Source organism: Anopheles cruzii, chromosome 3, assembly GCF_943734635.1.
Source record: "Anopheles cruzii chromosome 3, idAnoCruzAS_RS32_06, whole genome shotgun sequence".
In the NCBI taxonomy this organism is placed as follows: Eukaryota; Metazoa; Arthropoda; class Insecta; order Diptera; family Culicidae; genus Anopheles; species Anopheles cruzii.
In genome coordinates, this window is record NC_069145.1 from 60822397 (window position 1) to 60839556 (window position 17160).

The following is a 17160-nucleotide window of genomic DNA, read 5'->3' on the forward strand; positions in this document are numbered from 1 at the left end:
ACGGTTGGATTGGATGGGTGGTGAAGGAACATGTAACTAGTTGCCGAGCGGTTGTTTAGTTAATATTATCTAATATGTTATTGTGAGCCTTGCGAAACATTACTTTCTCTGGGTTAGACGTGTTACTTTCGATATACTATTCTTTTCTGTAGCCTAACACACCCCTAAACATCGGAACACGGAACACTAACGATCTTGCAGCATATTTGAACAATAGTTTAGTAGTTTGCGATCACTGTTATGGGTCTAATTCTAAGAGGACTGGAAGAATGCTCCGACTATCTGTCGATTTACCACTAAATCTGTAGAATCCGTTTTGAAACCTAATTTTTTCCTGTACTTTCGATGGCCAGCGTATTGTTATTTTGTAATATATCCGGTTCTCGGGTCCTGCTTTTCTAACACTCACCGTGGATACGCAAATCGAACATGTATTATGAACTCCCCAATTTTTGTCTACTTCCAGCGAATCGAGGATAAAACGATAGATATTGACGTAATTTGATCTTTACCGTAATTCGAATCATGCTTTGTGCCACCTTTGGCTTTGTCTATATTGGCAGACGTGGCAGCGTTCTAAACCGTTTATTCACATTCATACACCTTGTTTAAAATTTGGTAGAACCACTTATGTTCGGTGGGTGTGTGTTTCATTCATTTGTGGTACTTTGCAGCCGCTGACCCGCTCAATCGGTTTGATTTGATGGTCCATTTGTGCTGTTTCAAATGTACTTTGTCTTTCACGTGTCCGTCTCCTGAACTAAACTTCGTAACAACTAATTTATTCGCTCTTCCGAAACAGACCAAGCATACTTGAATGTGTTGAAAATAGATACTACCTATCACACAGTTTTCCATATCGGTCGTTTGTTGCCTTTTTATATAATGTTTTCGTTAATTGATGTCATAACGCGAAGATTTGTTAGCATCGAATCTGCGAGAATTCGTGTCAAAGATGGCGCAATGAGAGCCAGGAGCGTAACGATGATTGTAGTAATCTGATCAATTAGCACTACCCAGATTCGTCACGATCCATAACACACTGTGCAGCTTGTTTCTCTCTCTCTTAAGGACAGCGTTCATGTGAAGAGAACCGTATTACAAGGAACGGGATTGATGGTGGTGTTCGGGTAAAGTTGCTTGATGCAAACACAATGCAACAGGTAGAGTATGCAATCCGAGAAGTGAACAGTGCGATGCGATAGGTACAGGATAATTAAAAAAGGAAATTTTATGACAATATTGTCCGGTTTTGCTATTTAGACTTGTAAGAGCAGAACAAAGAAACCTGCAAACCACGAATAAAGATGAAATACACAAAATTTATCATACTATCTATTATGAATCACACTGTGGCTACAATAGTGTAAAGAAACAATATGTAACGAAGCAGCGGAACGGAATGTCGTCACGGAGCACAGAGAATCAAAATCGAGCGAAAGTATGTTGTTTCTTAGGTTCAGTTACAACTTCTACAAACGAATCTGCCCTCTCCAGACCGATAGGCATACTTCTTCGACTGTAATTATCTTAAGGTGTCGTTGTATATTCATCCTATGTTTGATTAAGAACGGTTGGTAGTGGAGTGTGTAAAAGTATCCGTTTGAAAAATCTTGTACAAACTCTGTTTTTTTCAGTTTTTTTTATTGTGTTTTATTAAGTTGCGTAAATTTTGCGGTTTCTGATCTGAATTCCAACCTTTTTCCGCGTGTACATTCGGCGCACAATTCCTAGTGAACGTTTTGTTGTAAATATTTTTTTTATCTGACCAATGTTGGACCTTAAACCGGCGGATCTCTGAAGATCTCCTTTACCACATGAAGTGCTCCTGTATCGATCTGACAGCCATATTGTTTTCTTCGTTTCTTTCTCTTCCTTCTAGACGATCTTCCAGCACTTCTTCCAAGATGGCCGTGCTTTATTAGACCACCTCCTCCAATGTAACATTCTAGTGTTTGCTCTTGTTTATTCTACTTGGCTTTATCTACTTTTCTTTCTCTCTCCTTATCTCTCTGCCTCTTTCTTTGATTTGATGATTTCCGATCATCCATTTTGTTACACTTTGAATGCGTGAAACATATTGTTTGTTACTTCGAGGTGTTGCCATCGGTTTTTCACACGAACGAGTCCATTTCGTGCAGAACAGTTGAATGGTTCTACTAACCGATATGTTTGTTAGGACCTTTGGTGTACTACGTAGTGTTAAGACCTTTCAACACTACGGAACAACGGCCACGGCCGAAAAAACCAATGGTGTAACAATGCAAAACAAGGTTCAGATTCGTTTTTTTAAATTATTATAATTCATCGCGCTTCAGAGACTTTAATAAAAACAGGCGAGTTGGGTAAACCTCGGTAGACGTTTGCTTTAATATAAATTTGAGTTAAGAACTGTTTTGTGCTTTCGAGCGATGTGCTAAATTCAGCAGGTTCGTACAGAGTTCGTAAAATGCATGACGATAAGTGTGAGTAGAGCACACATAATGGCCCCCTCACAAACAACTGTGGTAAAGCTATCAAGGCACGGCAGTCTTCCCAGTCTAGACACATGCCCGTGCGTAGGTTCGAGAGATGGAATCGTTTGGAAATGAAGAAATGGAACGTGTTGCTCCAGTTGCTAATTCGGAAACGCCAGATACGAACCGAGATATCCAATATACACTATAACCCCCTCTAAATCAGGACGATTGCCGTTGCAATCAATCCCTTTTTGTTGAAAATATACAGCCCGTGCAAAAGACGAGTACACCAGAGCCTTCCCCATGGTGGGAACACAACAGAAACGGATCGGTTTTCGAATATATGTGTAAAACAATAGACGAATGGTAATAGTAGACAATTTCATGCATTGATAACGAACCATAGATAGCAATAGTGGGTGGTACGGCAAAGGAGGAATAGTTAATAAATGGTACACTCTAGTTGCAAACAGGCGATCGATAGGAGGAGCACCGTGTAACACACCCCAGACTCGCAGCGTAAAACCAAGTCACACAGAAGTGCGGTGAATGGACACCGGATCCAGAATGTATAAACGAGCACAAGAATCGGCAATTCGGCTCGGCAATGCAGTTTGCTTCGCAGAGCGAGTTGCAAGTAAACGGCGGATGAAAAGCATGGAAAACAATAAATTAACGTATGAGAAAACACATATTTTATTAATACAAAACTACGCTGTCGTCACTTTCTTCGTTGAAGGTATGCAATCCGCAATGCACCGTTTAAATGCACGAAAGAATCACCGTCCGGCGCACGTTTTCACGATGACTCGGTTCGTGTATTTTGTGTTTATTGATCAACATTCGAGGGATTTGATTTGAAGGGTACACAAACTCCGTATACTCAACTGACTAATCCGAAAATGATTCAAAGAGAGGTACAAAATGGTGATTTTTGGAGTTCGCTTTATTTATTCACTAAATGATTTTTATTTGCGCTCCGTACAACAGACGCTAACAAATGCACGTTTCACTGTTTGTTATTGTTCCACTAGTAAACGTTTAAACGTTTTAACCGTTTGTTGGAAAGTTAGAGAGAGATCGCAAGAAGAGAAACAATTCTTAACACGATACAGCTACGGGAAAACGGGGGCAAGGGCACTCTAGTTACCTTAGTCTCTCTAATAAAATGACTTCAAGATGAAAAGTTATTTAAAATAAATACATCCATCACCCTTGTATAATGTGGCGTGTGTGTGTCTGTCCGTGTATATATATAAATCTATTCGAGCAATGCACCCTGCACCCGAGGCTGAGAAGTTGCCGCACAATCAGTGTAAAACGCAGTGAACCGAAAGGGGAATGTATAAAAAAGGTCCTTAACTGGCTACAACACGATTGGATTGAAGGATCAAACTACCTAGGACCGGCGCAACAGAGATTTTCATACTCCGGTCGTGAGTTTTTCTTTTAACGTGGTTTAAATATGTGGTGCTTGGAGCCTCGATCTCACTACTTCCAGGTTTTCAGTGCGGGGTTTACACGCATACACACAAACACGCACACACAGTAAATATCACTACTCACTAGGGCTTTACAAGGCTCGACCCAGCAGCACGAAATGATGAATTCGCGCTGAACTCACGGGACTTTCAGACACGTCCCCCCGCCAGAAACACTACCCAGGTGCTTCGATCAACTGAGCGTAGTGTCGTCCTTCAGCGTAGCACCCGTTTCGTTTAGAACACGGTTCTTTAGCTGCTCGATTTCGAGCAGCAGCTCCTTCGTGTCCAGATCGAGCGACTCGTTGTCCGACTTTAGCTGCCGATCCTGATCGATGTCCCACTCGAGCGAGCCGTCCGGTGTCGATGATATGTGCGATAGGTCTGACGAGCCACCGAAGGCCGTCCGGTCGGCGCTGGTCAGACTGAGACGATGCTCTACCGATGGCCCCCGCCCTGGACGCCCTCCTCCCGCGTGGGCCCGTAGACATTCCAGTGATCCGGCGACACCTTCGCTATCGGTGGCGGTGCTACATCCTCGGTGCGGATGACTGGCCGGGTGCCCGTTCGGATCAAGCCTTCGAAGCGCATTGATACGGTCTTTGCTCTTCTTGACCAACGACCACTCTTCGATCTTGAACACCGACTCTTGGACGGCCACCGGGAAACTCACCAGTTGCGCCGTGCCCAGCGGGTCATCTTGATGCGTGAGCCTACGAAGGACAGTGACGGGATATGAAAGCAATCGGAGTCTACTAAATACCAGGCGCCTCCATCAACGTTTAGAAACTACCGTGCGCCTCCTCCGGCAGAACCTACCATTGACTCCCGTTCTGGTAGCCGTAGTCGTTCTCCCACTCCAGATCGAGCGAGCTGCCCGGCGTAGAGGTTTGGTCCGTCTGCAGGTCGCTGTAACCGTTGGTGTTCGGTTTCCGCTGGCCATCCTTCGCCACGAGCAGCAAAGAATGTGCATCGAGGCACTGCAGTTGAATATCAAATCTAAAGAGCCGAAACATAAAGGGGTCGGTAACGCACGTGGACTAATGTTTCCATCTGGAACACTGGAACCATACCCAGCTGCCGGGTGATGATTATGTCTGTACGCGTTACCGCTGGAGCCGGCCGCGGTGGTGGATGACGACGCGCGTTGTGAAAAATTATTGTTCCTTGACCGGTTCAGTCTTGCGTAGTCGACACCCGTCGTCGGTCTCGTCCAGAATTTCCTAAAAAACTTTGCCTTACCCTTCGAGATGGCAAGAAATGGGAGTGAGTCAGAGGGCCGAATTGAATTCAGTTTCGCTACCTACGTTTGCTTTCCTAGTTATTGCTCCTTGAAGATCATCCGTCTCGCTCCGACCGTCGGCGCATTGTACGCCGTCGATCAGTACCTGGCAGTAGATTGATTTTTAATTAAATTTCTAATCCACTCTATTTGACCGCATGTACCCAAGGCCTCGGCCCATCGATTCGGCATCCGGTTTCTTACCTCATACTGGCTATCACTGGCGTTCAATCGACTGGGAAGGGTTTGGAAACCGGTAGAGAGTGTTGTTTTATAATTATTGCAGAGGCCCCCTTTGAGGATTTGCATAAAGTCCCATCTCTTACCGTGCGCCACTGTTGGTGTCCTTCGAAAGGCATCCCTTCAGGCAGTTGCCCATTTCTTGCCGGTTCCGGTTGCTGAGGGACCACCGGAATGTAGTGCCTTCGGTTGGTGCTCAGTTTGCCCACCTGCCCATCTCCCCTGTGGGAAAAATCAATCGACGCCACCTTTATGGTCAGCCGTGTTGGCCAGTCCAATAAACACTGTGCAATGTCCCCAGCGCCGATGAAGGCCACTCGTCCAATAATGATTCATTTCCTGTGCATCCTCCACAGGCGCGCTGGCTCCGAGATTTTACTTCCGGGCACTCGGTTTCCTTTGTTCGCCGTGCCCGAAGTCCACCTTCACACCGAGCTCATCGGGAGATGGCAACATCACTAGCAAACACGGTAATTACCACCACAGACACACCTTCAATTACCACCGTTGACTGTGAACAATCCCAGCGCCCTGGGCCTCAAAGCAAACCCGGAAAAACCATAACAACTCGGTATCAATGAGGCACCACACGATAAACGTCAAACGCATTTTCTTCTCCACCTGGAGTGTCTGATCAATAAAGGAAGAAAAACTCGATGCCCCGTCTCGTTCGTGCGTAGGTGCAAGACGAACCAACAGAGCTCCGGCTCCGGCAGGACGCACACCGTATTTACTACGCGCGAGTAAAATGCAAAATGAGGGCGAGAGCAAAAAACGAAGCCAAACGCACCGTTCGCCGTGCGGTGAGTCAGCTTGGAAGAACGTGGAAAATCGGCCGGCAAGGAGTGGCCTGGAAGGACCCCGGTGGGGGGGCGGTGGGGTCGGCGTCGTCGGATGCGATGACAACGAACAGCTGATCGTGGGGCGGCCGTTGAGGGGCTTCCGGTGGTGCGCATGTGCCGCTCCTTTGTTTATGTTTGCAACCGGCCGGGCTGGCGGGCAGCGAATTGTGACATCCAGTTCGTGGGGTAGTTGGGGCTGGGCATGCACGCGAAAATGCTGTTTCCGATTTTCTTGATGCCTCGCCTACGACGAGCGAGAACAATGAGATAAAAAAGTGTGGTCAAAATTGCCAAGATCACAACATTCATACTGATTGAGTTTCGCTACCTACGGAAAGTCGGTAAACATAAACTAATTGGTCAAAGTACATACCCAAACCCCAAAATCGTGTTGCGTGAAGTGAAAAGATTTATTTGAAACGAATTCAAACTTTTCAACAACGTTTTTCACAGACACAATAATTATCACAAAGATGAAAGCAATTTCAAATCTTCCCATTATTTAGCAACCTATTTTCGTTCTGTATTAACAGTAGGCCATTGCGGTAGACGCGCATAGTGACTTTAAACTATGTACCAAAGTCGGATCCGCTTCTTAATATACTTATTGGACAAATTTATTGTCTTTAGTTGTGGCTCGTCCGTAGATCATCTGTCTCGATTTAGTAGAGCATCAACTTGAATGCAAAACTTTAAGTTGGTGCCTAATACGGCTCTGGCCGTTCTAATAACAATGAATAAATAATAAAATATTGTTTTTAGTTGAATCAACATATTTAGAAAGGTTTAGATGTTTAGAAAGAAAGGGATTTTTGGAGTAGCAAGTATACTCGATATTGATCGATTAAAAGGTTCTTATTTATTCAATTTGTTTCTCAGATAGTCATTGCTCGATATTCTATTTTCTGATCCATCGATTTGAATTGTCTTTTCGGAAATGCCCATTTCCATTGAGATGCTCGTTTGAGGGTTTTTAAAGATTAAAGTTACGTTGAATTAGTGTTGAAGGATGTTGTAACTAGAGCAGCTACTGTGCCAATGTACAGACAAATCTATTAAACAAATTGGGTTTTGATGTTTGGGTTACCACTATAATTTATAAGTTACTCAAACAGTACAGGATTCTGTCGCGAGTGTACATTAGACATAATCAATTTGATAATTTATTCGAAAATCAATCATCCCTAAGATAATGAGGTTTTTTCACTATAATTGTTTGCATAAACATTATACGATGTTGGTCTGGTCTTAGGACACCCTCAGATTCGTGACACCTTTCAAAATTTGTTAAGATCGTTTCATTTCAATCATGGAGATTCCTTGAAGAAATAAAAATTCAATTCAATTGTCTAATTTCCACGATTAATTTCCGATCTAAAAGTTTAAAAGCTAAGCTGTTTTGATTTATTTGATTGTTTGTTAAAATGTGTATTGTTTGTCCAGAATATGGTGAAAGTTTTGAATATTTAGCAAGTACTCGATTTTCTGGATTCGAGCTCTTTGATACATCATATTTCTATGTACTTTGAATTATACCGAAAGATACCACAAAAGAAAATCATATCATTTCTTTATTTAAATAAATGTAATTATAACAGAAAACTTTCACGACGATGCTGGCCGATGCTTGACCGATTGTTGAACTGAAATGACGTATTTTTATTGCTGGCTATAGTGGCTATAGTGACTATCATTTAAATTAGTTGAATCTCATTAAATTTTCAATAAACAAATGTATTTTTTACTAGTTCTAACTAGTGTTCTAGTAATATACATTTGTTTACTGTTGTTTACTCTTGCCAAAGAACGTTAAATTTCTTTAAATCTTATAATTTTCAAAACGACCTGAAATTAACTGAAGTTTTCTTACTTCAATAGGTTATGTTTATATTCAATAGGTTATGTTCAATCCTAGTTTTCAATAGAGAAAATCACAGCAAGGAAGGAATAAATTACAGATAACAGTGGTTTTTGAGCCTAAATGGACAGCCTGTTGCACTCGTAGAAAACAGTGATTTGTAGAGAGCTGAAAGCCTTCCAGACATTTTAAAATAGTTGGTTTTGTTCGGATTCTAACGCACCCAATATTTGTTCGCTTAAAGCAATATCCCTTAAAGCTTAGAAATCAAGAGATGAAAGTAAAGTAAAAGCTGAGTAAAAGATAATTTGAAAGCTCCATTCTTGACTCCATTCACGTGATGCTTATGCTTGTGTTAGCACGCCTTAGTTATCCCTTTCGAGCAAACGGGTTGTCTGTCCGCATTGTCTGGCCAGCCATTGCCTTCGCCTGAGGCTGGGTGCCATCAGCGCACCAGACGTCCATTTTTGGAACAGCTGTTTTGAAGAAGAATTAAAGTTGATCTCTTCGTGGCGCACGGTGCCCAGTTCCCGCAAACCCGTGGTCGTAGATTAGCTGGCTACGAGCAGAGCGTTAGCAAAATGTGGATTCCAGTCCGGGTGTCGGCCATGCTGAAACGCGTACATGACGCCGGGGCACGTCGTCCTTGGGGTCAATGTTACTTTGGGTATCCGCCCCTTGCTTGGGGCCACGTTGCGACGACCGGCAAAGGGTGTGTGAAGCCGCATGCCTGTGTGCGCTAAAATTTCACCATCGTCGACGTCACCACGTCGAATCGGGGCACGAACCGAAGGTTGCAGATATTTTGATCCTTTTTTGCAAACGTTTCTGCACTCTCGATGAGTTTTCCCCAGCATTGCAAGCATGCTTTCTCAACGCCATCCTCGTCCTTGGTAGAGCCAAGTTAAAGCCTTTTTATTTGCGAAAGATGCGCAGCATCGCCAGCACGGTAAAAATCTCCCACCGAGAGCCACGCGAAATAAAAACCTTCAAGAACGGAGAAGAAAATCGCGAAGGAGCGTAACCGAAAAGGACACACCATCGTTTTGGGGGGCGCGAGAGTGACCGAGATAGAGCGCGAGTGCACGAGCCGCAAGACGACGCGAGCCATGGAAAGGATTCCTCCTTCGTCCTTCGCAGGGCGACGAAGATCCCGATTCGACGGTCCGCTCTTAAGGCCACCAGCGGCAAGACACCAAACGAAACACAAAATAAAGCAAAGAAAAAAGGATACGCCGTGTGTTCGCGCAAATGAATCGAACGAATTTGATTGGTTAGCCGCCGTGACCTGGCGCGAGTAAGCGAAATGGCAACGGTTGCGGGAACGGATCGGCAACAAAACAATTTGGGAGTTCCCTTTGACGGCAGAAAGAGAGCGACGGATAACGGCGGCGAAGGACTTCGCTTCAACCGTTTGCTGTGAGATTGTTTCGTGGTTTTTTTTATTGTACCATTTGCTCCGCGAAATAATCGGCGCCGTCGGGGAAGGGAACGCCGAATGCCGTTTATTTTCCGCCTTTGCGGCGCATGCGTCCCAGAAGCCGGAGCCACCGAAAACGGGGAAAGTGGCCGAAGTCGCGAAGGTCGCGCTCGCTTTGATCGTTTCGGTACGGAATGTAAACAAACGGCAGGCGTCGGGCCTCGGGAAAATCTAGCGAGAATCTCGGCGAGCGCATAGGAAAAACACAGAGCGCGAGTCCGAGAGACCGAGGAATTGTGAGCAGCATCCTCGCTCCGGTGAGATGAGCAGTCGGTTCGAAAGAGAGAGTGAGTGCGTTTTGACGTTTCGAAAGGTAAACACAGAGTTCGCGTGTGCCGGATGATGCTGAGCCGAGCAGGGGGTGGCGAAGCCGATGACGCCGACCGACGGCTCCCCGATGATGACGCCGTCGCGGCAATGACGATGACGGTCGCCGCGGTCTCCGGATACATGTGCGGCGCACACCGCACCAGATGCGGAACACGGAATGCGTTTTCAGTGTTGTCTCGGATGCAGCGTCGTGTGGAAGCAAATTTCCTCTCGGACGGACACTAGGCACGCCGTAGGACAAGGACTTGCAACGTGAAGTTCGTCGGTGGTCCAGTGAGTGTGTGCGCCCCGGTTCGGGGAATCAGTTGGCCATTAGCCGATGCTGACAATTTATCACCCGAATTGTGGACGGTGCTGGTGGAAAGTGTGTCGCCACCGTGGTGTCAATTAAGTTGGTATCCAAGGAAACGGTTCCAGGGACGTTTGCAGTTCGACTTTTTTCCCCTTAAGGGCGAACCATGCACCGATTGCAAGTGCTGACTTGGCATTCGCTGGTCCCTAGATCGAACTCGTTCGGTGACAGATTTCTCTGTTGCGTAACTTTTGTAGTGCATCGTACGTAAACAATGGAAAAGTGACAGATTCAGCGATTAGTATCAGGCAGAAACGGTGTAACGAGTGTGTGCAGTTGTTGGAAGACGCGAGTGCGTAAGTGAAGCAGGATAATCGAGTGAAAGACATTTCTTTGACGTAACAGTGAGTGGTCTGTGTTACTGGGTAAATGTGCTAACGACTAGGATCGAGAGGTGATCTAGTGATCGTCGTGAGTGAAGTGATTTAACTCGTATCGACAACGACAGTGGTTGTCAAGTGCTAAGGTTGCGCATCACGTTGAGGCGATCAAGCAAAGGCGAGTTCAACGATGGCTCGAAGGTTCGAGATTAAGGACGTCTTTCTACTGGTGGCCACTGTTTGCCCGATGAAGATCGTGCTGTTTTCGTTGCTGGTTTGTGATGTAGTTTGCAGCCCAGCTCCGTCGTCTAACACCGGAATGGTCGCAAATGGTAAGTCGAACACAACGGACTACAATGTAATTCAAGAGCCCATCGTATATGCTCAGATAATTGATCTGGCCACTAGTTATCAATTGTATTGATTTCAAGCAAAATTGTAGTGCATATACCTATTTGTACTGTGACACCTATTCGTTGCTCCACATATCCTCATTGTTGAACCATGAAGTGTCGGAGCTGACCGCTCTCGGCCGGCAGATAAATAAACATCCTGTAGTCGGTAATCCCTGCCATTTACTAGTGGCACCTAAGATAATGCCACGAGGCGGAAACTAGGACGTGTTGAGCTGCCACGCCAAACACCTACAGTTGTTTTCCACCAAAGGCCGGTCCCAAGAATAACCGTGAAAGTCCGTAACAGCCAACGGCGAAGTTTTGTTTGACTTTTCCATTGCTTTGGTTCTGGTCAAAAGTTTTTTTTTGTTCACAAAGTCTGCCCGGAGGCTGCTGTCGGCCGGTAGGTGGTTCGCCGCCTTCCTGAGGTGCCCACCAGGATCTCGTCGTCAACTTGGCTTCCGGCGCTCACCCCTGACTCCCCGTTAGCATTGATGAAACGTTGACATACCGTGTCCACTAGTTCAACATCTATTGTTTCACCTACGCCCGCTCACGACTGAGCGATCGACATGGGTGTTTTGCTTTTCATGAACACATAACAAGCCGGCCGACTCCAGGTCATCATTGGAAGCTAATAAATGATGACTGTTTAATAGGAGATTAAGAAAACCAGGCAAATGGGGCACCACCCTTTCGATTGTGCCGGTTGGGTACAAGGGGATGTTGACCTGATTCGGATCCCCTCCGTTGCCCAGAAACTTGACTGACATTTTGCTTCCACTTTGGAAGACGAACGTGTCCAGTCATGCTGTAGGTATCAACGGCAATTGAGTGTATCCAATTCGAAGGAACTAATGTAAGGCAGCACACTGCTGCGCCTCTTCTTGTCGGACATATTACGCACGCTTCAGCCGTATCGATAAATCGAAATTCATTAAACTTCTATGGCGGCTATTAATTGTGAGGATTATTGTTGCACCCACCCGCAAGGGCACGGCCTGATTTTGAGGCGAGAACTGCAGGGCAACCTGCCAACAGCCACGTGGATAGAATGGCCCGTTGCCCCTTTGTCCGTGCTAGGCCATCGGTGTCACCGTTAAAGGCGATGCTAAGCATTCCGAATAGCAACATTCCAAATCTAGACATCCAGCTATCAGGAGCTTCACGTCTACGCCATCGTCTATTCATCGTCAGGTGTTATCTTGCACTGGTTATCTTCGGGCGGATCGTGCAATTGATTCAAAACTTCGCACAATAGCACGTGCTCCTCTAACGGCCCTTTAACGCTACGCCTTGATGGTTGTTCATCTTGTCTGGTTGCAAAATTTTAATCGAGTCCCCTGTTCTTAACGAAATTACCAACATTAGAGGAGATAGAACCCAACCCAAATGGAATCCCTGGCGTCACCCTGGTCATTAGCGATTCATCAGACTCTGGCTCGTCATTTGCGACTCCGTGGTGGTTTTGGGTGCGAAAGAACTACAAATAAAAACAATGTGCAAACGGTGGAAAGAAAAGCGGAACAAGGGTGGAAAAGAAAGAGCATAGATAACGGTTGCGGGGCGCGTGGAAAAGGAAAACAAAGATGGCCAAGAAGGACACGGCATGCGCCCGCAGTGAGTGAAAAGCGTGCCCAAAGCAAACAGCCAACCGCTACACCGCACTTTACATAACGACTTTCAGTACATTCTCTCCCGACCGACGGCGAGGACGGCGATAAAAAGCTGATCTGTATGCATTCGGTGCTACTCGCTGCCGCCACTGCGGGCCAATGTTTATTTTGCAAATTTAACGTGAAAAGTTAAAGCGTTAATCGCCCGCGGGCGAGGATGCTGACTCTCGCCGCTGCAACATCAACATCCAAACAGCAGTGGCAGATGGTTCTAAAACAGGTCATAGAGAGAGGAACAGCCACGGAAGAAAAACTCACCTTCTGGTAGAGGCCATCCTGGAGTTACGGCAAAGAATGACCAGTACTGGGACGTGGCTCGCGTCCATCGTCTTGAGCTGCCCGCAGAAGGGGAACGAATGTGTCTTCGTCTTCGGGAGCCCGCCCGACGCCGGTGAGGATGTTTAAAGATTTTTATTTACTGCCACCGGGCACTGGGCAACTTTCTTCATCGCCTTCGGTTGGTCCGGCAAGCGGCTGTCCGAAGGTGCGTATGTCCGTCGTGGTTCGCCGGCTCACCGGTGACCAGGCGGTGAACATCTCGTCCGAAGTGGATAATCTGTCGACTTCATTAATTCAGCTTTCCTCCAGGGGCGAAAGTTGTGGCAGGAATCGATGTGCCGCAGGCTTCAACGGGACGTTCCGGGTGTAAAGGACGTCGTGGAAGGTGCTCCAAAGGTTTGTTTACCGATGGTTGGTTGACGGAAGCACCTGTCCGGGCACCAGGAAAACAGATTAAATAGGGGTCAGTGACAAGCAGGCCGCAATCCTGGTTGTCGTGTTTCGATAAAGATTTTTTTTATATTCGGGTTGTTTTCAGAAGCATCTATGCAAACATCTGGAAGAGTGGCTAGTGGACCGGAAGTGACTTTTCAATGTTTTGTAGCATTTGAAGGAATTATGGACATTGGGCAGTCAGTGCAGAGCTCTGACAAATTGTTATTTTTAAAGTTTTTGAACACTGTTCTTATGAATGGACAGAATGTAGAAACCAAGTCTGAGCAAATATTTTATTTTAATTCACAAATTTAAACTTCGTTAGATTTATGACAGAAGTAGTAAATACAACACGCTACCAAGTCCTCTTATATCCATCAACTCAGCGGATCACATCAGTTGTGGTTTCTTCGTATCATTTGATCAAAGTTTATGATTTTTAATTCAAATGTTTGTATTGAACAAACGAGTGTTATTTCATCTCTTTTATAATAGTGTTTGTGATATCCTTCTACTTTATTATTATTCACTTCGCCGCTCCCGCAGCTCTCGGACACAACCGTTCACGTCTATGCCCATCGTCAGACTGACTGCGCTCACCAATTCACACATACAACTGTCCGTTCTTATTCGTATATGCCACATCCTCCCCTTGCACACACAGAGCACGACGTATACACTACCGCAACAATTCACGTCTCTATCAATCTATTCTGTTTCTTTAATCTGTCTTGTTCCTACCCCAACCTTTGATGCTATCTCCCCTCTGATTGTCAAGTCCTACTCTGCTCCTACCTCTCTACCCTTCACCTCCTCTCTTTCCACAAACCTTTGAAACATTTTATATTTCTGACTCTCAACTCTCCATCTTACCTTTTCAAAAGGCCAAACCCATCCTCTTATTCCTTCCGGCCATTCACCTTCTCTACCCAGCCGTTCTATTACTTCTATTACTAATCGTGCCGTTTCATTTCTATTCAACTCCTCCTTAATTTGCTTTATTGTTAGAGCAAACCTTTGCCTACCAATCAGTTCCGTATCCGCCTCTACACTAAACAACTCATGGGGCTCTAACTCGCTCCCAAACTGCGGATCATCGCAATGCTCAATCAGTCTAGACGGTGCATCTGCAATATTTTTCGAAACCCGCAACATGCTCACACACGAAATCAAAATGCTGAATTCTCAAAAACCACCCCTCTGCTCTAGACATGATACGCTTTCCTACATCTATAATCTTTCCTTTTTTTAACATAAACATAAGCGCCTCACCATCTGACTTGAGTAAGAATCTTCTGCCTATCAAGTAAAATGCAAATCTTTCCATTGCCCATACTATGGCTAACGCCTCCCTATGCAACTGTGGATATCGACTCTCTTTCTTCAGCCTGCCCGCACTTCCATATCCTTTCAGCTGCTCCTCCGGATTTGGCGTCCAATATCGCACGCAAGCCGCTGAGCCCTCTCTGATGTTCCACCACGCTCCTTCCGTCACCGTGTTTACCGACGTTCCCGTGTCCAGCAAAAATATGATGCTTTCGGCTACAATTCTGCCCTCCACCATACGTGGTCGTCCGCCTGCCTCTATATTCGCTTCACCAACGGTTCTCCTTCCTGAAAGACATGAATTTAACCAAAACAAATCAGCAAAAATAAACAACTTATAAGCACCAGTAGCGTCATATCTCCTACTCCTCTCCAATACCAACTCTGTTACTATCCGCCTGCTTTACGGGGCCTCCCCCTTGGTTACTTCGTTCTGCCACTTGCGAGGTCCACTCCTGTTGCACTTTCTCGCGAAGTGCCCCTTCATTCCGCAGCTAAAGCATCTTGCCATAAATGCCTTGCATTCGCGAGCCCCGTGCGCAAGTCCACACTTAAAACAGCTCCTCTTTGGTCCTGTACTTCGCATCGGTCCATTTCCCCTAAACGGAGGCTCTCGCCCTCCAACACCCGTCTCTCTCTTCACTGCATCCACTTCCAGCTCTCTCTGCTGGCCACTCTCCGCTCCAACTGCCTTTGCACTCATGCTGTTCGCTTCCTGCTTCTCCCGCCTTACCGCATCCAGTCTCTCCCCCATCTTGACAATCTTTTGTACATTGTCCTCTAACATTCCTGCCATCACATCTAGCTTCTCTGCTATTGTTGGCACCGACCGCCGCAACAAAGCCTGCCTGATTTCCTCATTCCTTTGTTCCTCTCCCATTTCACAGAATCGTACTTGCTTCTCTAACCTCAACACCCAGTCACTAAATGCTTCATTCGCCTGCATTGTCATTTCCCTCAGCTTAATTCTTTCTCTCGACACGTCACACATGCCACCGAAATAATTATCCAGAGCCTGCATCGTTCCCTCATAGCTACCATCCTTATCCTCTTTAGCTTCAATTACCGACAGCAGGTAATTTCCCCCAAATATCTTCAACGCACTTAATTTGCTCCTTTGCGATGTAACGCCTTTACATTCGACAATTCTTTCAAACGCTTGTTTGACACGTAACCACTCCGCCTTTCTTTCCTGAATCGGCAGCCCCTCGGCAAACGGTTGGATGGGCCACGGTCCCATCAAAATGTTCTTTTCTTTCTTTGCTCTCACTCGCTGTCCTTCCTCTACTACATCACTCACTACCCATTGTCCACTCATTTTTGTATTCTTTGCTTCACTCCTAAATTTCACAACCTTCTCCGTCAAGCGATCACAACAGAATGTCCAACGTCGATGCTCCAGCGTGTGCTCCACGCTGCCTACCACCGCTGTTCTTGGCGACCTGTACCAACACATGGAACTCCCATCGCCGCCAACGCGTTAGGCTTGCTCGCTAATTCTCTCGCTCTCGATACCACTACCAACCCACCGATACATACCATCGCTGCTCTGCATTCGCGCATTGTCTGCTTCCATCTGCGCCGCCCGTCTCCTCCTTTTTCTCTTTATTCGCTCTTCATATATGCGCACGCTATACCGGGCAAGCCCGCTCTAGCGTTTTGCACTACCCGCGTAGTTACATACGGGCTAACCTACGAGGGATCGCGCACAAGGCGGGCATAAAGCGTTCTAAGTGTTTGCTCGTTGGAGCACCACACCAATACACGCGACCCCCATTACTCTCTCTCTGTTCTCTCATATGTGCGGAGCGCAACGCTATACCGGACTAAGTCCTCTCTGGCGTGTAGCACTTCGCACATACTTGAACTACTGGCGATCTGTGAGGGCTCGCGCACTAGGCGGGCATAAAGCGTTCTAAGTGTTTGCTCGTTGGAGCCACCACACCAATACACGCGACCCTCATTACTCTCTCTCTCTGTTCTCTCACATGTGCGGAGCGCAACGCTATACCGGACTAAGTCCTCTCTGGCGTGTAGCACTTCGCACATACTTGAACTACTGGCGATCTGTGAGGGCTCGCGCACCAGGCGGGCATAAAGCGTTCTAAGTGTTTGCTCGTTGGAGCACCACACCAATACACGCGACCCTCATTACTCTCTCTCTGTTCTCTCACATGTGCGGAGCGCAACGCTATCCCGGACTAAGTCCGCTCTGGCGTGTAGCACTTCGCACATACTTGAACTACTGGCGATCTGTGAGGCTCGCGCACTAGGCGGGCATAAAGCGTTCTAAGTGTTTGCTCGTTGGAGCACCACACCAATACACGCGACCCTCATTACTCTCTCTCTCTGTTCTCTCACATGTGCGGAGCGCAACGCTATACCGGAAATACTATCTCTCTATG

General features: G+C 46.3%; 3 protein-coding genes across 8 annotated transcripts in view; 2 read left to right on the top strand and 1 right to left on the bottom strand.

Moving 5' to 3' along the window:
- Positions 1–3187, top strand: part of LOC128275464 (serine/threonine-protein kinase 24) — a 51394-nt gene extending 48207 nt beyond the window's left edge. For 5 of the 6 annotated variants that reach the window (XM_053013972.1, XM_053013971.1, XM_053013973.1 and 2 more), the window contains one exon: positions 467–3187. In XM_053013972.1, the coding sequence (XP_052869932.1) occupies positions 467–488 (22 nt within the window). In that variant the 3' untranslated portion in view covers positions 489–3187. The remainder of the gene's footprint in view (positions 1–466) is intronic. The other variant, XM_053013968.1, reaches the window with a different exon arrangement.
- A 790-nt stretch (positions 3188–3977) lies between these two features.
- On the bottom strand, positions 3978–5684 carry LOC128273961 (uncharacterized). The gene is given in 6 exon segments (XM_053012035.1): positions 3978–4639; positions 4731–4939; positions 5014–5183; positions 5248–5328; positions 5427–5457; positions 5549–5684. Coding segments are annotated over 6 exon segments (1050 nt in total). The 5' UTR covers positions 5602–5684; the 3' UTR covers positions 3978–4133.
- A 5207-nt stretch (positions 5685–10891) lies between these two features.
- LOC128275429 (lachesin-like) overlaps positions 10892–17160 on the top strand; it is a 49825-nt gene continuing 43556 nt past the window's right edge. Inside the window, exon 1 of the mRNA XM_053013921.1 lies at positions 10892–10976. Coding sequence (XP_052869881.1) covers positions 10892–10976 — 85 coding nt within the window. The remainder of the gene's footprint in view (positions 10977–17160) is intronic.